General features: G+C 44.3%; 1 protein-coding gene across 2 annotated transcripts in view; it reads left to right on the top strand.

Moving 5' to 3' along the window:
• Positions 1-14397, top strand: part of CABLES2 (Cdk5 and Abl enzyme substrate 2) — a 419982-nt gene extending 405585 nt beyond the window's left edge. For both annotated transcript variants that reach the window (XM_069650746.1, XM_069650745.1), the window contains one exon: positions 14107-14397. In XM_069650746.1, coding sequence (XP_069506847.1) covers positions 14107-14247 — 141 coding nt within the window. In that variant the 3' untranslated portion in view covers positions 14248-14397. The remainder of the gene's footprint in view (positions 1-14106) is intronic.
• Positions 14398-23582: the final 9185 nt, after the last annotated feature.

Below are 23582 nucleotides of genomic sequence, written 5' to 3'. Positions count from 1 at the left end.
GAAACCTCTGGTTTATTTATTTCAAAATTGAATGGTGCCATCTGATGTGAGTTTCTGATGGACCTACCGTTTTCAGTCACCACCAGATTGTCCATCAAAGTATGGTTACATCTTTCTATGCCATTAGATTTGAGATGCTACACAGCACTTTTGATAAGCTTTGTACCAATTTCTCCAAGGAAAGACCATCACTCCTGGCACCTTATGAACACAAATGTGCATGATTCTCCAAGAAAACCCTTCCTTCAAATCCCTTCTTAGAAATCTGGTTACTGTTTTTGTTGCGCCTTTCCGGATAAGCATTGTTGCATGGTAATTGGAGAACATGACCGAAAGGGCTAGAATACAGAGTGTGCCCATAGTACTGCTTCCTCCCAAGGATCTTGATGGAACTCGTGCTTCCGAAGTGGTTCTCATGTCCTTGAGCTCCTGATCACTTTCAGCACACTTCTTAGTGTTTTAACATGTCTTTCCACCTTTTCAGTACATACTCTGCCACCACTAGCAGGAGCTGAGAATTACCTTTGTTTTATGATGCCCAAACAGCCCTTGCAGCCCAACTGTAACATCTCCATCAAATTCTATTGAAGGTACCACTTTCAACACCACATAACCCAAGTTCATCATGCACCCTCTTGAATTCTTGTATCTCTGGCCACTGCACAGCATCTTTTTTTCTAACCTCTTCCGAAACACTCCCAACAACTTGTGATAGGTCTTTCTCCCTGATTGCATTACGCCACTCTTCCTTACTTACGCTCTGTGTGACAGCATCAATCTGGTCACTTCACACTCAACCTTCACTGTACCTCATTTTAGCTGCAGGCAAGGGATTACAAGACAGGGCATCGCAACACCCTTCCTTCAATGAACTCCATATTAATGTTGAGCTTTTGCATTTCAAGGCACCCCTTTCCACTCTTCAGGAAAGCCCATCTAAATCTTTTCATACAAAGAATCCCTTTAGCAGCTTTTGATGTCTACTTGCTGTTAACCACACTCCCCCTCCCCCCCACCCAGAGCTCCTAAACATCAACCTTGTCCAAAAACCAGTGGAGCTGGGGCCCGGGGAGTGGAGGGTTTGTTCATGGTCATTTTGTGAAGTATTCCCCCATGTTTGCAAAATTGTGTCCTTCACCTCTTTTAAGACTGTGCAAAACCACTGAGACTTGTATGGTTCACTTTATTTAAGATAGGCGGGTATGCTAAGACTGCTGGCCACAAGGTCCCAACAACTGTTGTATCAAATGGTGTTTGAAATATGGACCGTGTTCTGTGGTATGACATATGTGGAATGGACTCTGTTGGTATCCAGTGCTGGACAATGGTCTTCAGTGGACAGTGCATTAGTTCATGCAGACCGGCTTAATCTAGTGGCTCTTTTCTTGCTCTTTTTTGAAATTGCTATTCGTTTGCAAAGTCATCTCGCCTGGATTTTAAATTTTCCTTCTATTTATTATGCTTGGATCATAGGTTACTTAACAATATCAAGATCTTTCCATTACTATATGGGGAAAATGAGTTCCAGTTAATTTATTAAAAATGGTTAGAATATGAAATGGCAATTTCCAGATCCTGAACTAGTCCAAGATGTGAAGGCGCCTCTGTTCTGAGTTAGTTACTAGTATGAGTACCATTTTTCGTCTCCAGCATGGTGATACTCTTCTATTTAGCTCTTTGGTTATGTGAGGCCCAATCCTGGGTAGCCCAGAATGACTTACCATTCCATTCCTTTATTGGGAGGTTGGAGGATCACCTCTGACTCCGTAGAGTATATGCCAGTGCCTACGTCTGCACTTACATACACAGCACAGCACCCCTAATCTTTAAAGGTATCCTCCCTCCGGTTTCTTGAGAACTGAGGAATAAACAACTTCCATGTCAGTATGAAATAGCTTCCATATGCCAACGTATGCCTCATTGTTTTTTCTGTAACTGTGGGACGGGTATGGTATGACACTAAGCCGCCTGTGCCAATGGAAAATGGAAAGGAATTTACTAAGCAAATCTAAGATTTTTTTTGGGATTAGAAAGCATGGCAATTTTTAACTTTCCAAGAATGCTCATCCAAACAACCGCCATTAAGAGAACAGGAAATGGTGGTATTCATCCTCTCCAGTGTGCGGCAGGGAGAAGATTCACATTCTACACACCGCAGCCTCCCAGATCATTTTAAGGGGCCTTGATCTGTGTCATGATCAACATGATTCCCAAGGCTTCTTCCCCATATACTGGTACCACATGCACTTTCAGTCTAACCAAGGCTAGGGGGATAAAAGGAAAGCAAGGCTGGACCACTTTGTGGGTCACCTGGCACATATCCGGGCTGTGTGCATGTTAGTACAGTGTTTTGTGCTGACTTAAAACTTTCCAAGATGGCTGCCGTGAAATTCAGCCAGCTTCTACCATGATGGCTGCCAGTAAAGCCACCAGACCAAGTCTGCATGTACAGGCTAGTGCACATGGGTGGGTATATTACCCACACGCACGGCGGGGGAAGAGTTGGGAGGGATCCTTGCTTCGCGTTACTCTGCAATTGAACCGTGACGCTTACTCTGGCGCACCGTGGGCATGAATTAGGAGGGACGTTACAAGCTCGAACTACAATTGAAAACCACTATACTTACCCGCTGGGTCTCACCGACTCGCCAGCACCCGTCCTCCAAGGTCTTCAGCTCTCTCCAGTGCCGTGCTCGGATGTGGCTTGGCTCCATCCAGTTCCGCTCTGCAACACGCCTCTGTTCCTGGCACCTGTAAAAGAAAACAAGAAAGAGAAAGTAAGCACCCAGCAACATTCCAACACGCACTCTGCCCATTCCAACACGCGCATTGCTAATTCCAACACGTGCTTCCTATTCAAACACGCGCATTGCACAAAACCACCACGTGCAACCTTCCCTCATGCACAGCAGTGATACAGGAGCACAGGGAAGAAACAAGCTGATCAATCAGGGCTAACCATACCCAGGACTTTTAGCACAAACTATAATCGGGGTTAACAAGAACTTGATGGACTTTGGCAAAGACGAAGCTAACAATCATAGTGAACATAACTGTTTTCAAGCAAAGGAAACTAGACACTTACCTCCAACAGTACTAAAAGGAACAATCTCCTCTCCACAAGCCCCAGCAGGTCTGGGCTTAACCGGTTATGCAACTGGACCATTGAGTCGGAGGGACCAGCAAACCAACTCGCCCCTGCTCAATCAGCAGGAAGGGGAGCCACAACAGTACAGCCCACAGGCGAGTCCAGTCAGCCCAGGGAGGGGAATCTGGGGGCCATAGTAGTTTCACAACTGACATCCGTGTTCTTGTCTTGGGAGGAGCCCCAGTCCATGAGAAGCAGTTACACAGCGCAAGACAGCTGAAGGGTCCAGGAAAGCCAGACGCTCCCGCAGGGCCTCGGGTAAGCGTTACAGAACGCAAAGCCCACGTTACCGCCCTCCCTGAGCGTCATGGATTCCTTAGGTGGATCAGTTATTGCAGCTCATAGGTGAGCTCAGGGCAGAAGTTCATGCTGCCCGGTCTGAGACCAATGCCTTACAGCGTCAATTGGTGGTGAACCAGGACTGCACAGAGGAGCTGGCTAGATGGCTATTGCAGGCCCTCCTCACCCCCCATCGTCCCAGCAGCCTCTAAGTAGTGTTCCCAGGAGCAGTCCCTCTAGCCCCTCCTCCATAACGCTTCAGGGGATCCTCACAAGTTTGCGGTTTTTATGAACCAGTGCGACTCCATTTCTTATGTAGACCTGGGGTCTTCTCCACGGATCAGTCCAAGGTGGCCTTTGTTCTCGTACCTGGGAGGGCATGCAGCTAATTGGTCAATCCCGTTGGTAAACCGTGACGATCCGCTCTGACGCACGCAACTACCAAGTCTAAGAGCGTGGGTTGGAAAAGTTGTTGGCTCATCGGACTCGAGGGCAAGTCCTCTACAACGAATTGCTACGTGACGGTAACAGGACCGTCTAGCCTAGGTGGCCACCTTCAACTAGTTGGTGGTGGAATCCAACTGGCCAGAGTAAAAGAGGACTGCGTTGTTCTACCGAGATCTTCGAGGGGAGTTGAAAGAGGTCTTTGCTCAAGTGGTTAACCCCCCCCCTTCCCAACCCTCCCCCCAGACGAATATGCTGAATACATTGACCTGGTGCTGCAGCTGCATCACCGGTTTCAGGACAATAGAACTGACTGCAGTTGTTCAGAGGGACGATCATTGTATGTCTGTACGAAGGAGAGTTCGGTACATGCCCGTGAGAACCACCCTGAGTCCATGCAGTTGGGGAGTATCTGCGGCCCGCTCACCAGAAACGACAGGGAGAAGCGGAGACAACAATTATTTATTTACAAAATTGACTTACAAGTGGTTTTATTTTAAGTTAACAAGATGCATACAGTAATATTTACAAGTTACAATTGATGTGCATGAAGTTACATTTTAACAGAGTACATACAGTAATAAGAAGAGGCTGATTATAGAGCAACGCCAAAAGGGTATAATACAGTGGAGGAGATACAGTTGTGGTGCCGGGCATGGCACTTTTACAGTGCAAATGTCCTAGGTTCCTTACAGGGTCAGTCATCTGGTACTTGGATCCTTATTATTCCTCAGACAATAGTTTTTCATTTTTTTTGGAAGACCCAGTAAGCAGTCTGAGGTCTGATGCCAGAGATTTCCAGAGTTTGGATGCTAGGACTGGGAAACTCAACTCTTACCCTCTGTTTTTTTCTAACGTGTATCTGGGTACTATTATTTGGTTGACCTGGGAGGCTCTAGTAGGTCTGTTAGATTGGTTCTTGATGAACTTAAAATTTTAAGTATGTGTATTGTCGCAAAGCGGGCCATTTTCTTACTGTCTTGTGAAACCGCCTAGGTGGGGGCTATGGAATCGATGGACAAGAGTGACGGTGAGCACCAGTCAGAAAACTCCCCTGCCCAGCAAGTGTAGAGGTCAGCTTGTCGAGCGAGGAAAAGGCACCCCTTAACCTCACACCTGGTCTAACCCATGGTACTCATTTGCCATCAACAGCCTTGGCTGATGCATGCTCTGGTGGCATACATAGACAGCAAAGCAGTGGGAAAATATATGGAACATGACATGGCCCGCAGAATTGGCATCTCTCCTCGGCCCAAGACTGTAACTGAACACATCACCACTGTGGACGGAACCTAAGTATCATCAGGTCCAGTGACGCAATGCACAGAGGAAGTTGTGCTGCTTTGTCAGGACGGGCATCGGGAGAGTATCTCCTTTGATCTGATTGGAGCTCCACAGTTCCAGATCATCCTAGGGATGCCCTTGCTGGCGTCCCACAACCCCAGTATTGATTGGTGTGCCAGGACATTAACCTTTTTCGAGAGATGCAGGCTTGTGTTACAATGAGGGACCTGCCCTCAGGGTCCCCTGGTTGTGCCCGCAAGAAAAGACAGGCTCCACTTTGGGTATGGTAGGCGTGTTGCTGCCAGAGTATTCAGATTATAAAGACGTTTCACAGGGAACAAGCAAATTGTCTTTCACTGCACCGTCCTTATGACTGCCAGATGGATCAAGTGCCCGGCTCCCAAGTACCCTGCAGTTGATTTAACGCATTGACAGAACTGGAAAATGCCCACCTCAAGACCTACATCGACCAGTATTTAGCCAACAGATTCATCAGTCCATCCAAATCACCAGCAGCATCTCGGCTCTTCTTCGTGAAAGGGAACCTAAGGACTTGACTTGCATCGATTATCGAATGTTGAATCAGATCACGATAAATAATGAATACCCGTTGCCATTCATACCTGTGCTTCTGGATCAGGTCAAGGCTGCCTGCATTTTCATCAAACTGGATCTTATGTAGGCATACCACCTGTTGCAGGTTAAAAGCAGGGGCGAATGGAGGACCGCTTTCCGCACCAGGTTCGGCCTCTACGAATACCAGGTGTTGCCCTTTGGACTGCAACGCCCTAGCCACATTCCAGTATTTTATGAACGACGTTCTGCGTGAACTACTGGACGTGTGTGCCATCGTCTATATCGACAACATCTTAATCTACTCTGCCATGCTTCATGACCATGTATCCTATGTACAAAGGGTGCACGGAAAACTACGACCGCGTAAATTGTATGCAGAACTGGAGAAGTGCTCCTTCCACATCTCTGAAGTTGAATTCCTGGGCTCTACATTGACTCCACGAGGCATCCAAATGGATAATCAAAAGGTTGATGTGATCCTCAATTGGCCTTCACACTCGCATCAGTAAAATGAGTTCAGAGCTGTTTGGGGTTTGCAAACTTTTACCGCCGCTTCAGTCGTGGTTTTTCTCATCTGGTTCACCCAATCACAACCTTACTCCGTAAGAACAAGAGATTTGATTGGTCCATGGAAGCAGAGCGGGCGTTTCAAGCATTAAAGCACAAATTCACCACAGCACCTGTCTTGCAACACCCAAAGCCGGATCTTCCTTACGTTGTCGAAACAGATGCTTCCAATGTGGCCCTGGGAGCTGTCTTATCTCGGAGGAATCCAACTTCTGGCCAACTATACCCAGTGGCCTTCTGGTCAAAGAAATGTTCACTTGCGGAGTTGAACTACGCCATTACGGGCAAGGAACTCTTGGCAATCAAAGCAGCCTTTAAAGAATGGAGACACCATCTGTTGGGCACAAGACACCCCATAGCCGTAATCGCAGACCATCGGAATCTACTGTATTTGTGTTCAGCTAAAGCCCAATCCTTGCGTTAACTGAGATGGGCCCTATTCTTTGCAGAGTACGGTTTTGTGATAACTTACAGGCCCGGGGTATGCAAAGGCAAGGCTGATGCCTTATCACATTGGGGGAGGGGGCGAAGGAGACCGTGCTTATGCTGCCCCAGAACCGGTGGCCATCATTCCTGCAGACAAGCTATGTGCCACCAACTCCGCACCCACGCCATTTGATAAGTTACAAAGAGTGGTGAAGCAAGCGATGACCGCAGTCCAGCAAGAAGCCTGGGCAGGGGAGCACACCCAATGGGAGCTCTGAGAAGGCTTACCTTACCATCACGGCCATTTCCCAGAACCAGTACTACAGCCTCAGGTGTTATCCAGCTATCGCAACACGCTTGTGGAAGTACATCCGGGAACCACAAAGACCATGGCCAAGGTATAACATTACTGTTGGCCGACCTTGCGCAAGGATATTGCAACAGTATGTTCAAAGGTGTAGCGTATGTGCGCAGAAGAATTCCCTGAAACAAAAACCTTCAGGCATCCTGGAGCCTCTACCGATGCTGCCAGCGCCTTGGCACACATGGTCATTGGACTTCATCACCTATCTACCCCATTGTAACAGTTTTAACATTATATATTGGTGATAGTGGACCTGTTCTCAAAAATGGCACACTTCATCGCTCTGAGGGCTCCCAAACACCAACACCCTGGCCAAGACCTTTCTGGAAGAAATGGTCAGGCTTCATGGTTTACCATCTCTGGTGATTTCCGATCGTGCTAGTCAGTTTGTGTCTCGGTTCTGGAAAAGGTGTTGTGACCTAGCTCAGATTGATGTACGTTTATCCACTAGTCACCATCCCTAAACAGACTGGCTAACGGAAAGAACAAATCAAACCTTGGAGCAATATCTCTGGTGTATGCTCTGTCAAACTGAGCACGGATGGCTCTGTTGAGATGGATTTCTGAATTCTGACCTGGAGGGGCATAGGTTCAGAAGGCCAGCCTAGTCTCTTGAAACAGGGTACCCGCTTGACAAGCCAGACCAATCAGGGTAGCTATGGCAGGCGGTCTCGACTGTCTCAGGAGGGCTGAGGGTGACTGAAGAACTTCAATGAGCACACAAAGCAAGGACACTTGCAAATTACTCCAGACAGGAGTTATATTAAAAAATATATACACCTTTATTACAAGGCCTTTGTAACATGGACCATAGCAAAAGAATCACAGTACAACCAAGTAAACCAACAAAATGTATATACAAGACCATTGGGGTATAAAGGGGTTAAATGCATGAAATATGTCGACGACCTAGATGGAAAGGAAATGGCAGTGCAGATAGTCTTTAGGCCCCTTCGACATCTACAATACACCCTAGGCAGTCCAAGCCCTAAGAAGAGGAGTCTTGTGCTCAATAGTACTTGCAATGCAAACACACGCGGTTGTTCCAATGGGCAGAATAGGGTCTCCTCAGGGGTCTCTAGCAGCTCGGCAAGGTGGATGAGGCGATGCAGAACAAGTTCCCATTATTCAAGAAGGACCTCTTCTTGAAGGCAGAGGCAGTTCGAGAGTTTGGGATGGGGTCGCTATTTTGCAATAGCAGTGGAAAGGAGAGGGGCACCCAGGGGCCACTTGTGCATAAAAATGGGCCCTTGCACTGGGGGCCACAGGTTGGGGTATTGAGAACCTCACTGGTCCCCGACGCAAGCGGACCCAAACTTCGGCAGGTCAGTCCACTTCGCTTGCAGGTTCGAATGCGGCAAAAAGGACGTCTCAGCACCTTTTTTAGTTCCTGAGATACAGCGATGATTCCCAAACGGGACAGTGGCGATTTCTCCGCTCCGGGTGGATGAATCAAGTCAGTTTCAATGCAGCATGCTTCGGGGGCAAGAGTTTCACAAATGCAGCAGACTTGCAAAGGACGTTGCCGTGGCTGGGCAACACGGTAACCGCGATTGCGCCGGTCCTGGGGCACTCGTCTCACTTCAGACCTGGGAACGCCAAGTGTACTAAATTCGTTGTGAGGGTGCCGTGGACACAAGCTAGCAGTATACCAAGTTTTGAGGGCCTCCTCGCAACGGCTGCGGAGCAAAGCAACTGGGTAAGCTGGTCAGTCCACTGGTTGGCCCAAGAACACTTCAGAGAAAGCTTACTTGCAGGGTTTGAAGGTGCCGAGAATAGTTGGTCCCACTATTCCAATGGGTCGAAGCGTCTTCACAGACCTTCTAGGACGACCAGATGAAGAGGGGTCCCACGGGACGACAGCAGGCTCAGGGTGCCAAACCTTCCAGCGGTTCCTCGACTCAGCTTCGTAGTTGCAGGATACTTGGATCTTATCCTTTGTTCAGTAAGAACTCGGGAGATCGACCTGGTATGGGTGTTTTTGGCCTTCTCTTATCCAAAGTTCCCTTTGCGCCAAAACGAAGAGGACCCAATGGGAGATCTGCTCACAAATGCACACTCCATATGTGGACCAATCGCGGACCACGGTGGACCCAGGCATTCATGGCACTCCAGACTTTTTGGCACCCAGGATGTGTATTGGAACCAGACGTTCCAGCCCACATCCTGGAGCCACACACAAGGCATGCAGAAGCCCGCAAAAGCATTGGGATTCGCGGGAAAGTGCATGACCAAATAACGACTGACCCGGGTCGACTCGACCTGGGGAAGGTGAAGGGGCAAGATGACCAAAGGACAGGACAAAGCATCTCGTGGCATGGCCATTTTGGAGCCAGGCCACCTATTCGTGCCAAACAAGGTTAACGCGGTTAACATGGCACGAAAGGGTTAAAAAGAATGCAAAAAGATAGCTGCCAACAGTCATGTCCACGACACATCTGCATAGTTCCTAAATCCGAGAATTTCTAGGGCCGTAGGAAAATGACTCTAGACCCAAGTGTGCTGAATGGTAAGATACATTGCACACTTGTTACATGTTGCACAAAAGCTGCAACATGAGGAAAGGACTAAGGGGAACAAAGTCTCCAAGTACCGACTGTCTTAAGGGCATGTCGGTTTCCCCATAAAGTGAGCGAAAGCCCAGAAGAGTGCAGCTGAAGGCTGTGCTTCTCTGGCGAAGTCAGGCAATGGTTTCTAAACAGCAGCAAAAAGTTTGGGGGTTGACACATGGACGTAAATTTGCATACAATTATGAAATCTTTCCTAACAGGCTCGATCTTTTTTGGATTGCTGAATATGCATACAATAATTCCAAACATACTTCCACTGGGTACAACCCTTTCTACATGTTACATGGCCGGCATCCTCCTACCACCGCCTATGATCCTCCTGGAACTCTAAATGCCTGCCTGGCTACCCCTGCACTTGGGGACTGTTTCTGTATCCCTTCAGCCCCCTTTCAAGCACTTGTCCGCACTTCCTGCACTTGCCTGTTTTTTTTTAATGTTTTATTTATCTTATTTATTCCACTTCCATGTACTGCACTTCCCCCTCTCCCTTTCCCCCCTTCCCATGCACTTGCGCGATCTGAAGGACACCTGGCCTAATAAGATCGTCACCTGTCCTCCCTTTGTTCCCCCTTGCCTCGTCACGCCTTGAAGCACTTGTGTATAGGTGCGTTATAAATGCCACATCATATATCATAAATGTGAGCAGTCACGGCTTTACATGACATTATTCATCGGACCTTGAAACAAGCGGTAAGACAATTTTCAGCTGCTAAAGAAGCCCATAAGAAATTTGCCGCCCGTGGCCGAAAGGACACCCATTGCTATCGGGTGGGCGATTAAAGTAAGGATAGTTACTAAACGCATCAATCTAAAAAATGACTCTGGAAGTTCCACCCCAAAAATTCCCGGTTGGCAATATGGGCATCTAAGGGCAGTACACCTTAATGAGTTGCAGCTGCAGGGGGATGTCCATGGATGTCCCTCTGAAGGCAAAAGTAATGGCCATAAAGGCAATAACTCCAACTTACAAAAAATGACTTTCTTCCCTGGCAGGATAGTCGGCTACAAGACCAATTAGTTGAAAAGCCTTTTTTATTGATACACAAGGGCAAGGTGGTTTGTGGAAACCATCATAGTCGCCTAAATCTCAAAGTTCATGTCCAACAATCACAAAGACCCATTTTTCAATACAGAAAGATTTACATACCCTAGATGTATGCAAGGTCATATTTTATAGGAACAGGAGTTTTGGGAAGACCAGCCTTATCCGCCCCATCCTCCCTACTTAACGTTGTAAAAACATGCTCTCTACTGCAAAGGTTACAGGTGTAGTACTTGTATTTCAAGTCACTACCACTAGATGCAATATGCAAGGTTGCAACGTGGCGCTCAACACATACTTTCAGAAAATGCTACTGCACTTGAAATGCACAAACCAGATCTCTCTCAAATTGGGCAAGTAGTTTAAAGAAATGCATTCAAAACTGAACCAAGCACACACACCTCTGCCCCACTTCGATCTTCTGAGGAGCAACCTTAAATTTGTAACATTGAGAAAACCCAACTTAAAATAATTATTTTATGTGAAGAAAGCTTCTTTGAATATGGAATCTGGGACAATTTGTTGCTGTTCTGCACATTTGTTTTTATATGCATCATAAAATATACTGATTCACAATTATTAGAACCTGTAGGGGAATGCAAAAAACATTGCAATAGAAACCCAGGAGAAGACTGGCCACTAATCTATGCATGGCATGCAAATCAAAAGCCTTGAAGAACCAACGTTACCAGTAATAAACTTTCCAGTTACTGATATTGCGTGGGAAAGGCAGATAAGGGAGCTGTATACTGACCCTGCAGAGGTGAAGAAACCTACTCAAGTGGTTCTGAGAAAACTGATATAGAGCTCACCGGATCTCAATTTGGAGGAGTTGGAAAATATAATACGAAAGCTAGAGCCCTGGGGCTTGACTGTATTCCAAATATCCTATTAAAAGACAACACACAGCTCTCGGCCAGGATTCTACACTGTCTTTGCTCAATGTATGGCACCAGCTATCTTCCATGGAGAGCTGGCTCCAATCTATATTGGTATCTGTTTTCAAAAAAGGTGACCGAGCGGTTTAGTCTAACGGTAGATTGTTGGCCATGCTCGACATCAGCCAGAAGATCTTTGCGACCTTCCTCCCAAGACGGCTCACAATATGGGCTGAGAGCAATAACATCTTAACAATGTTCCAAACTGGTTTTAGGAAAACGTATGGTACAACTGACAATCTTTCTGTGATGCACTATCCAGCGGTGCAAGCTTCAATTGTCCCAAATGCTAATCTGTAATGCAGTTTTGTTGACTTTAGCAAAGCTTTCGATTTGGTCAAGCGTGATCTTCTGTGGGCAAAGCTAAGGCCTTTGGATATAGAGCTGGATCTATTGCATTATATTGATGTGCTCCATACCAACACTGCTGTTTCAATATGGCTATGCCACTCTAGCATCTTAAGCAAACCATTCAATACTAATTGAGGATAAAAGCTTGCGTGCATTCTTGCACCAACGCTCTACAATGTGTTTGTAGCTGACATGGCACAAGCACTCGGCTCTGCAAGAAATGTTCCCCCAAAAATCTGATATTCCACTGCAATGCATGACTTATGCCGGCGACCCTGATCTTCGACAGGACCCCAGTGGGCCTGCAGAGATCAGTAGATGCCTTGGCTGAATAGGCAAAGGGTAATGGTATGGAGATAATTACTACAAAGACACAGATTGTGTTTAGCCAGCAAATTCCTTCCCCTCCCAAAACCTTCTTTTCCCCGCTATTAAAATGGTGAGCCCCTAGAGATGGGGAAGTCCAAATAGTTATATTGATCTACTATTTAATACAAACCACCAATTCCCCTTTTATGACCGTCTTCACCTTAAAAATCTGGAAAAAAATTGCTGCCAGTTGAACACTATATAGCTAGGCAAGGGGGCCTAAACACTGAAAGCTTACTAGAGATCCTATAGTAAGCTATGAACCACACTTGCTCGATAGGTCTGGCAGGCCTCCCCTCTAACCTCATCACATGGCTTGACAAGAATGAGGGTAGGATACTGCGTAGCATTATCTATGTACCCTCGTCACTCCCTGTCACAGCCCTAAGACTGGAATATGGGCTTACCTGTCTGAAGGCTACATGGCTACAGCAAAGGCTGTTGCTGTATTGCAAACTAATATCACCTCATGTAAACTTCAACCCTGTAATGAAACTGCTAGGGAAACAACTGAAAACAGTAACAAGTTCATAGATGATTTGAGGCAATCTCTGGCAGCCAGTGTTAATGATTTGAACATATCTGAGTCAGACTTCAACTCCCCGGATATAGATAAAATACTTAAGAAAAAGATTAAGACATGGGTAGGACACAGGGAATTGATAACCTTGTTAACAAGCAAAGATACAATGAGTATTCGCATCAAGCTTTTATCCCCAACTTCCCCAGAATATGTCTTTAAAAACCATGCTCAGAAGATCTGAAGCTCTTTAAATTGTATCTGAGGCTAAGGCAAGGCTGCCCGTTGGCAGAGCGTCTATATAGTTGGTGCCATATGGAAATTGAAACCTGGTGGCATTTGTTGATGGGTTGTCTGGCATTAAAACCACAATATCTATCATTGAATTGGACCAATTTTCGGCTACTTTATTTGGAGCAAAATCTTTGGTCATAATTGCTACAGCATATGGCTTTAAAATTAATTGAATAGTTCCAATGAATGTCAGACTGTATTTTACATCTTTATATTTTAACTGTATACATTTTAAGTAATGTTTAGGTTATGATTTTTAACACTTCATGTCATCATTTTCTTAAATGTTTTTTTGTAACTAGTTCTGTGCTTATGGTTGTAAAAACGAACCAAATGCACAATAAAGACAAAAGAAAATATTAAACTTTCGAGTATATCTATAGGTCTGGGAGGTATACCTCTGCGGACACGGTCGGTCTTAAAAGCATGACCATGCAGAGCAACACTGTTTTGAAACCTGTCCCGCACTTCGAGACTGCCGAACCTGTATGGGAACACAAAAAACCATTGGAATAGCCATTTGTAAAATTTTTGTAACATAGCTACTTAAACTCGGATAACCTTAAATTGTACACAAATGCCGAAAATTAGCAATCAAAGGGTGTCTACTTATTGGAACATTGTGGGTACCCTGCACATAGAATACAGGGGTAATGTTCCAGTAACGCTCTTGTCCAGTCTTTTTTGTTTTCCTAAACTAGTTGTAATAATTCAGCGCAATCACTCTAAGGTGGAATATGCACAGCATGTGGCTCTAAAATTGCTACAAGCACCAGAATTATTTACTAGTGAGTAACGTTTGTCATATATTGCATTATACCCTTACAGGTCTTGAGGTGCTGAACTTCAATTATAACCCTGTTTTGGTTTTACTACTTTACTCACTGTATCTAATGCCTTTCTTTTTTTTCTTTTATTTTGTTTTCTGACGCAGAAGCTAGAGGAGAGGTTCAGATTTAACAAGCGAGACCTGATTGAATTTGAATTCACTGTGCTCGTAGGTTTGGAGATGGCCCTCTACCTTCCTGAAAATCAGGTTTTACCTCACTACCGACGCCTAACCCAGCAGCCCTAACCCAGAGGACGTGGATTGGCAACACTGCACATTTGCATATGGCAGGCAGACTTCTGGATGTGTTGAATTATTGGGTGACTTACACTGATGACTTTTGAAAGAATTGAACTTTAAGTTACCCTTCTTCCACTTTTTGGTTTTGGACATAAAAGCACAATGAATCGAAATCGGTTGTTGGTGCAGCTGGCTGCTGTATTCTGTCCTCCATTTTAGGAGGTTCAGAACTGGCTAATCTTTTTTTTTTTTCTCCATAAGATATCGGCTCTCTTTTCTAACTTTTAATTAATTACATGTAAATCATTACTTCCATTCCAAAATGTCTATTGGAATTTTTTTAACAGGAAAAAATTCGTATTTTTTAATGAAAATGTGCCTAAAACTGTCTGGTCTGGTACCAGTGTTTAAGTTATTAAGTTATATTGCATAATTAATTTAAAACATTAAAGTAATTTCTCCTTTTTTAAAAAAGAAATCCATTTGTTGCTCTGCATTTCGTCTAGCCTCTTTCTAAGTGAAAAAACAATGACAGCATGTGGAGGACAATCATCTTTGGCGAACATTTTTAATATATTTATTGTATTTCATGACTTGTTTTTTTGGGGGGGGGGGGTTGGATGTAGTTTTAGGTTTGCGTTGGAGCCAAGTCTTCAGCAGCAGAAAACTGGTTACTCTTCTGCCCTTAACAGACAAGAACTCTGTCAGTTTCTGGCCCAGTTCATGTTGGTTACCTGTACCAAATTGTCTGACTAACTTTTTATATGTGAATTATATATACATACATATATGTATTTGTGAAGTATATCTCTGTATTTTTGGGTGTGCCCTTTTTGGGGATTGATTCATACTGATGTTTTTTTCCATTCTTTTTTTTTTTAGTGTACAGCTATTGTTACCAAAATGAGGCAACAAGTTCAAAAAACCTATGTGTATTCTCAATGCTATTTTTAAGTGATGACCTTTGTTCTTCCAAGCATTGCTGCCACTGATGGTCTGCACAGAGTTAGCATTCGTTACACATGGGGGACTCTCTATGTTAGAGGATACGACTGGGCACCTTTTTGTGCTACTCGTCAATGCTTATGCAAGGTTTGTGACAGTTGTTCCTTACATGTGGCCTGCAAACTTTGTTGTAGAAGAGAAACTACTCCTGTCGCTCCTAGTGGGATTTCTCATCATTCAAAACCTGGTCTGGTGGCTTCTATGTTCATAGATATTTATGGTGTGTCTGTATAAACGCACCCAACTCCTCACTCTTAATCTGTTTCTCCAAAACCTTCTCGGAACATCCTCGTTATAAATTTGTGCCTCCTGAATGCCTGCATTACACTACACGCTCCCGCTCTCTACAGGTGGGTCCCCTAAGACTTCGTAGTACAACCTCTCTGCACTCCGACTGCACCTCCTCAACCCTTGCTTGTACTACCTCTTCCATCTATAGCTACACCTGTGATCCTTTGTGGGGTTGTTTTGCCACATGACATTTTGCTAACTTTTTTTGCAGATTTTTTTTACTAGACTCTTACCCTTCTAAATACCTTACCCAAACCTATGCTCTACAAATTTGCAGCAAAAAAACCTAAACTGTGCCAAAATTATTTGAAACTAATTCAGAAACTGCAATACGCTTGCATAACATCCTCCTGCTAACCCTTGGGCTGAGCTTCTGTGGTCTTTGCTAAAATCTACAGATGTGCCGCCACAACAGTTTCAGTACATTACCCCTCCCCACCCCCCCCCCCCCCCCGCTTTCCCGGTTCAGCGGAGCCCCAGAACACACTCTGCATCTGTGCACAAGAGCCTTTGCAGTACATCACTCTCCCAACTACAACTGTTCCCCGTCATTGCAGTACAGCCTCCTAACTACAGCCATGCCACCTGAATCCTTGCAGTACATCTTCCTCGCCCTACAGATCTGCTCACGGTGCACTCTTGCCCGAATGGTTACGCCCCTGCTGTACGCCTTTAGTCCACTAGTCCATTGTAGTACATGCTCCTGTTCCTCCAGAGCAGCACCTCTAAACCTTTGCGATACATACTTTGTCATGCCACCTGTAACCCCTGAAACTTGGAACCGGTCAAGTTACTGTGCCATAAAGGACTGAGTAGACATTTTGTCCTCATTTAAGTTTTCTTTGTCGTGATAGTTTGGGAAGACTAAAGTGCCAAGTGGTGTCATTTCTTTTCAGAATCTTCAAAGCCTCTCCTAATTTTGAAATAAGGTGCTGTGAAGAATTGTAAATTCCAGTGTTCATCTTTCGTCAGGCTGTCGCATCCCAGTAACCATCAGTGTTCTAGAGTTTTGTCCTTGTGTGACAGTGTTGCTGCAAACTCACTTTTATGAAATTAGCAGTTTTTGTGAATTGGTTTCACACGAACTGTGCGACTCAAACCTCTACTCCCTCATATTCTTTTCCTAAATGTAATTGTTCTATCACTCCTACTTTTTTGCTTTGTAGGATTGTAAAAAATAAAACGAGCATCCCTTTAATGTTCCGCCATTGATTAAACTCTTGAATAATGAAAATTGAATCAGCCTTATCTGGATTCCAACCTGTGACTTGCAATTTGGAAAGTGATTGACACAGTGAGTGCTTAACTCTCAGACACAGCATGTTGATGTGTGATGTACTAGTGGACACTTATGGACCCCCTCCCTGGCAGGTAGATCAGAATAAACCAAGATTTACCATTAAGCATGAGATAGAAATGTCTTAACATTACAACTTGTTACTGGCATGCTTGTGACACTTGCAGTGCAGCCCAATTTTGAAGTACTCTTGCTTAGCAGTGCATGACCTTTTTTGTAATCCCTTAAAGAGGTAACAATGTAATGAAAGGGTTCTCATCACTGGTGTGGCATGCAAAGTGGTCTTGTGAAACCGAAAGGGCCCAGGTATGAACCTGCTCACCTTTTGATACTCCCAAGTGAAGTAGACTCCTATGGGTGCTATGCTCCAGGCTGTAAATGCAGGTCTCATGCCCTTTGGAGCGAGAGCTGCCCTGGTCCCACCTTCTCATTCTGTGGTAAAGAAGAGTTTTGTTGGCTGCTTCCTTGAGTGCTTACCAGACAAGGTCTGCTGTTCTGAACCTTGTTTGGGATACTCCGGGAACTGAACCCTGTTGCTTGATTGAGTTGCCTAGGATGTATAACTTCTGAATACAAGGGTAGGCAACTAGATTATCGGATGTATGTTAAGAGCTCTCTAAGAAGAATAAACATTCTGTCCATCGTAGTGGTTTGGAGGGTGTCTTTGAAGAAACCAATTGTTATGGCATTTGATGTACAGGCAAACATTGGATTCAAGAAGCAGCTATACCAGATTTCTTCACCCCTTTTAGCCCCTACTTTTCACTCTAGGATTCAGTTCATATACCAGTTGTAACCATGTTTTTATTTTGCTTAAACTCGTCTTGTAGCATTAAACTATAATTATTGTTCAAGAACAATTGTTAACCCTAAAGTCGCTCTGTTCTCAAAGTTAAGTGGAAAATGAATCCCTATGCAGTAGAATGACCCTGCAGCATGTGGCTTTCCAGGTTTTCAAAAACTTGGCAAGTCTGTTTTTATCCTGGCACCACAACCAATCACGTAGCAGTGTTTAGAGCTAAAGTGCTTTGTGCTCACCTATCCTGGTACCATTTTACTGGTGTGGATCACCCATTGTAACATTTTAATGGCAAACCTTTGTTTTTTTTTCTTTTTTTTTTTTTTTACTAGCTGGGTAGGTCTAGTAAATTGTATTATCTCTGAGTAGGTCACTCACTGATTCATTTTACTGAGGTGGTATGGTCATTTCTGTTCATTGAAAACCTGCTACTAAGCTCTGTTTAACTTGAAGATCATGTTTTCAGATGCCATGCACCAATTAAAGTTCCCAAAAGTTAGGGAACTCCTGTCCCCTGCCCTCTTAACACTAGCGTATAAGAAAGTCTAACAATTGAGGTTACTTTAGTATGCAATTTGTGAAAATGTATTTCGAGAGGTGAATGTAAATTGGTTCTACATTGGAGAGATGAATTACCTTTTTATTGATCATTCTTTAGATCAATCATTACTTGAAGACCCCTGATGAAGAGCGTTTAGCTCGAAATGCGTTGTCACAATTTTCTTTTGAATTAAAGGTTTTGTGAAAAACAAATTGTTAAACGCATGTCTGGTATATTTATACAAACCAGTTTTCTCGCAAAATAATCCTACATTTTTACAAATTGCATACTAAAGTATCCTCAATTGTTTGGCTTTCTTATAAGCTAGTGATAGAGTGCAGGGGACGGGAGTTTGTTGCAATGCATCTTATCAGTCGCTATCGCGTCACTGCTCGCACCTACCCAATGCACCACAACTGTCTTACTCTGAAGGAACAGCATGCATCCTGTACAGTACATTTATCCGCAAGATAATCTTTTTGCCTGGCTGTGTGAAGCATAGAACATTTATCCTGGAAACAGTACAATTACATATAATATATATATATTTATTTGGGGGCAAAGGAGACCACCTTCTGTTATATTTGCCACGTTATGAGTTTTTATTTGAGCCCAACAAAGTATATATGGCTGGTATGCCTGCTTTTTAATCAATGTTGGACCTCTCAGATGTATCCTCATCTCCTGTTGACATGTGAAGTGATGAAACTGATCTCTAATGATCCCCTTCGTATGCTACTATGTTTAATTGCCTGAAATAAAAGAACGTGCCAACAAGGACAGCCATAAAAAGGCAGGGCTCCTATTCTTTTTGCAAACCTTTCTCTACGTGTTGGCTGCTAGCTTGCTTCCTCTCAGGCTTGGGTAGTGAAAGGTTTCCACTTTTCTCCTGAGCTTGGTCTCACAATGATGGCTTTTTAACTACTAGGTGGTCTCCCAAGTTTCCTTTTATCAGAATCTTTGCCCCTTGATCAAGGCATTAGGGTTAGAATCATCACAGCTTGTATGCCTGTCCTAGTATTCTTGTTTCATGGTCCCACGGTTCTCTTCAGACATCCTGTTAATCTGCCTGGAAAAGCCTGAGGTCTAGATGACCATTTGTTTGGCTCACCCCCACCAGTTTTCCTGTCTACCTCCCAGGAAAATGATGGGTGCTGGATAAATGTGTACCTTTCTCACATAGAGTAAATGAGTCTCACCAAGGTTACTACTTTCTTGCAAAGCATTGCATCCGGTTCCATAGGTTTGGTATGCCTTTTCTCCTGTATGGCCCTCTTCGTAACCAGTTTTTCTTTTTTACTGAGGGAAGTGTTGATCAATAGCTTTCACACAGTGACTGAAGATGACTGGTCCTAGTCTTGATGCCTCTCCTACCTCTGCATAGGCATAAAGAGCATGTATTCTGTATGATTTTTGGCTTGGAAACGCCTGTACTGTGATCACTTCACACACATGACCTCTTAGGGAAAACAGTTTAAGCACATTTCTTACTAGTTAGGGTGAGTGCACTGCACGGGAAGAAGCATTTATTTAAGAAACCTTGACTCAGTTGCCCTGTTCACTACAGGTATCCTCAATACACTTCACAGACAATATTGAGGGTAGGGTATAATTTGTCTTAACCCGGGCTGCAGGAGCATTAAAAGATGACTGCCTCTTCCCTGCTGCCAGCATGTTCCTAGCATCTCCTATATAACACCTTTTTAAGAATGGATGTTATTTGACTGCACAAATGTTGTGTACATGAACCACTAAACAAGAATGGGATGATGGTTAATGGGGAATCTAGGTCCTTTGGTTTAAGCATATAACTTCCTGGAAGTGGTCTGTTTGGTAGAAGTGGCTGAAAACCACAGTTAAAGTTCTAGTTGTAGAATTCGTTTTCCCACTGTAAAACATGTCTCAATTCCCTGCTATGGAGGTTCTGGGGATCCAGAAATGAAATGTGGACACAGGACCTATAGTTTGGGTTATAAACCTTTATTCAAAACAAAGGGGTTGGAAAATGCCTTGCTATCCCTAATCTAGCCGGTATTTCCCTACCTCAACCAAAAACAAATGTATCTGTCCTTTGTCAAGATGTCAAAGCAAAATACATCCTGTGTCTGAAATCCTATTGTTACTCAAGCTCTACAACTGATTCTAAGGTGCAAAAGGGTGTTTTTGGATCTCAATGTGCACAAATGTTTGACTTCAGTACAAAGATGAGAAATCCAACCAAAAGTTCCAAGTGGACAATGTTCACTGTTCCTCAGGATGGCTCACTTCACCAGGTTTCACAACAACCAAACATTCCAACAAAGAATAATCAAACTCCTTGACAGTTGTGAGGAATAACCCCCTTCCCCCAGGTTTCTCCTTATGTTTCAAACTATTCAAAAATCCTACGGGCATCTGACTTCCTATGGGATTCTCTTCTTTTTGGTACTTCAACTTGAAGTTTTGGTACTTCAGTCCCAGGTTTGCAGGGCTTTTGATATTAACCTGTCGGGCTCTTTCTCACACTTAAACACTCCAGTCTCAAGGGCATGGATCTTCCTTAATCTCCTTTTCCACGCATTGTATTGTGCCTGGTACACTCTCCTGCCAGGACATTCACACATTGACTGTTAAATCAAGCATTGATCTTCACCTCGTGTCCTCTCCTACCAGGGTTTTCATCTAAAGACTTTCCTTTCACCCATGAAACAATAGTTGCCCAATATTGTTCCTTGCTTAACGATGTCTGTTTCTTTAATAGTTCTCTCCTTCATGTAATGGGCGTTGGCCCCTCTTCCTAGTTTGTTTGCCTTTCTTGCTTCATTCTGACAGTTTTGGAATATGGGCTCTGACCCCTATGTGGTAAATCTTACAAGTAGGTTAGCCTCTTCATGTGTATCTTGTCTCGCAGCGGTGCACACTTTCAGGCCAACCGGTAACCCTTCAGACTTCTCTAGCCTTACTGGGTGCTTTTAGTGTTCTACGCACTTCTCAACTTTCATTTCCTTCTGGTTGCTGGCTCGGCGGGCATCCTATCAACTGATTTGCCTCTTCTGTGTCTTTCGGTTCCTGCTGCCTTGCGCTCTCGGGCAGTGAGTCTTCTACACTCGGGTTTCCTCTTCTGCTTCCTGGATCCGCTGGGATACTGTCTCCTGTGGCGTCCCATTCCTCAGCGTGCTGGTCGGTATCCGTGTCGGTTGCTGTGCAGCCCTTTCTGCAGCTCACTCTCCTTACTGTCAGCTGCGCTGCTTTTAAAGTTCCCGGCAAGATTGATTAACTTCTAAGGACTAGACCGCTGTGTAGGCTTACCGGTCTTAGTAATCATGATTGTTCTTTCCCTCTTTCTCGTCTCAGTAGTTGATGTATTCACCTTTGTGTTAGGTTGGGGAATACTAAGAGTAGGTCTGGCAAGGGTTTCAGGAAGAGTCTTACAGTCTGGTTTTAAGGCATGCGAAATGGAGGCAACCTCTGCAAAGGGGATTGGAGGGTATGTGACTTTCCCTAATTTCATGGAATTCCTCCCAGGTGGTCCTTCCCTCATATAGCAGGCGATAGGGTCAGCATCAGGTAGCAGCTGGTGTGCCCATCATTTGATGTTAAAGGGAAAAGGTCCCCCCACCCCGCCTTGCCTGTATGCCCTCTTTTGGGCTAGCTATTTCACCTCTGTTTTGGCGCAGTGTGTTTGGTGCACTTCTCCGTTTGGTGCAGCTTGTTGGCCATGGCCAGCTGGGCGCAGGGCCCTCTGGGCACTGGCAACTTTCTGCGCGATAAAGTTAACTAAGTGGGTAGGATGACACTATATGTTAGGGATACAGTGAGCGCCCCGAAAATGAAGCAGTACTTTAAATGAACAGCACTACTTCATTTTCTGAGCGTGCACTGTGTATGCATTACATCTATTGTCATCCTACCCACTTCATTTCAGAGCACCGAAGTTACCAGGGCTCTGCGCACAGCTGGCTGTGGCAAACAAGCTGTGCCAAAAGAAATGCAGTAAAGTGTCCCGCTGTGAAATGGCAGTGCCAAAATGTCCTGATCTCAGGTATGTGGTGGCATTCAACATATAAATGTTGCCACATCTGAAGCACAGATAAGTGTGGAAGGCCTATTTAAACATAGAATGTGTGCTGTGGCGAGGTAGTTCAGTTGTTTGTAAAGGGCTGTGAAATATGTACTCTTAAACTGTATGGAGAACAGTTGCCAAAGCAAATGCAAAGTACATTATTATTTGTCGGGTAGAGTAAACTGTGCACTTATTTCTCGGGTAGAGTAAACTGCATCTCGTCAGCCAAATTTGTGTCATTCCTGGATCCCTAACATATCTACACCCAATTCCTTTTCCACCTCCCTGGGGCATCCTACGGCTAGACTCTACAAAGCAACTTACCATTTGATTAGCTCATTCACTTAGCTGGACCTCTGTCTCTAGCGGTAGCCTCGTTGCCAACACTGAGTCAGTTCTTTATGTATTTTAGGCTTGTGTGTGCCTCTCATGGCAAACACACAAATATGATCATGTACAGGTGAAAATAAAGCTGCCAGTACAGCTAGGTTCAGCAAATGCTGCTGTCTGTGGCAACTCAAGGAATGAGTATTAGAAAAGCATCAAAAGCAGAGGGAGATTTATTCAGCACTCCCCTGGAAGCTACTGAGGGGAATGCTCCAGCCTTGTCCTGAGTTTCTTCTGGATTAGCCCAGATTCATGCAGGGCTTTGTCAATAGGCTCGCCCTTTTGACTTCTAATTCCCTGAGCCAGCTGCCCTTCTTTCAACTAGTAGTCCTGGTTGGTTTCCAGTTATATTTTGCATTGTTAAAATTGCTTGTGCCCACTATTTCCTAGTTTCCATGCTTCTCAGTGAGTTGGGGTACCATTAAGTAGTATTACTTAAACAATTACTATTGCGCAACTTGCGCAATCTATACATGTTAACCAATTTTCTTCAACAAACATCACTAAACGCACAACTGACACGTGATTTGCTTCCGATGAAGGTCTGTTTTAGATTCAGTGCAAGATTAAAGAGAGAGGACATTAAAATGTTGAAACATCTTATAGTTTTAAGCACATTAGGAGCCATCTGCAGTAGTTTTGCAAGATTGGATGCAAAGTAATTGTAAGCAAGTCATCTGTAGAGGTCTCTAACCAGACTAGAGCCGTTAAACTGTCCATTTATTCTCTCTGCAAAGTCCTTTTCAATTGCTTTTCATGTTTGCCCGTTGCTACACTATTGCTCCCAAAGGCGACCACTGAAGGTGATTTTCATAACCGTCACTGTTTCCAGCGTAGGTTGTTTTAGACAAAGTAACTGGAGTCAAATGATGCTAATATGGGGGGGGTAGCCTTGACTCCCCAATATAAAGTAGTTTTATGTTTCTATATTTGCTAGTGATCCATTGAGTTATAAAGCGCTTTATTTTTAGTTTTTGGA

This window comes from Ambystoma mexicanum, chromosome 3p (assembly GCF_040938575.1).
Source record: "Ambystoma mexicanum isolate Mex_15411 chromosome 3p, UKY_AmexF1_1, whole genome shotgun sequence".
NCBI lineage: Eukaryota > Metazoa > Chordata > Amphibia > Caudata > Ambystomatidae > Ambystoma > Ambystoma mexicanum.
This window is presented reverse-complemented; position numbering and strand designations above follow the sequence as displayed.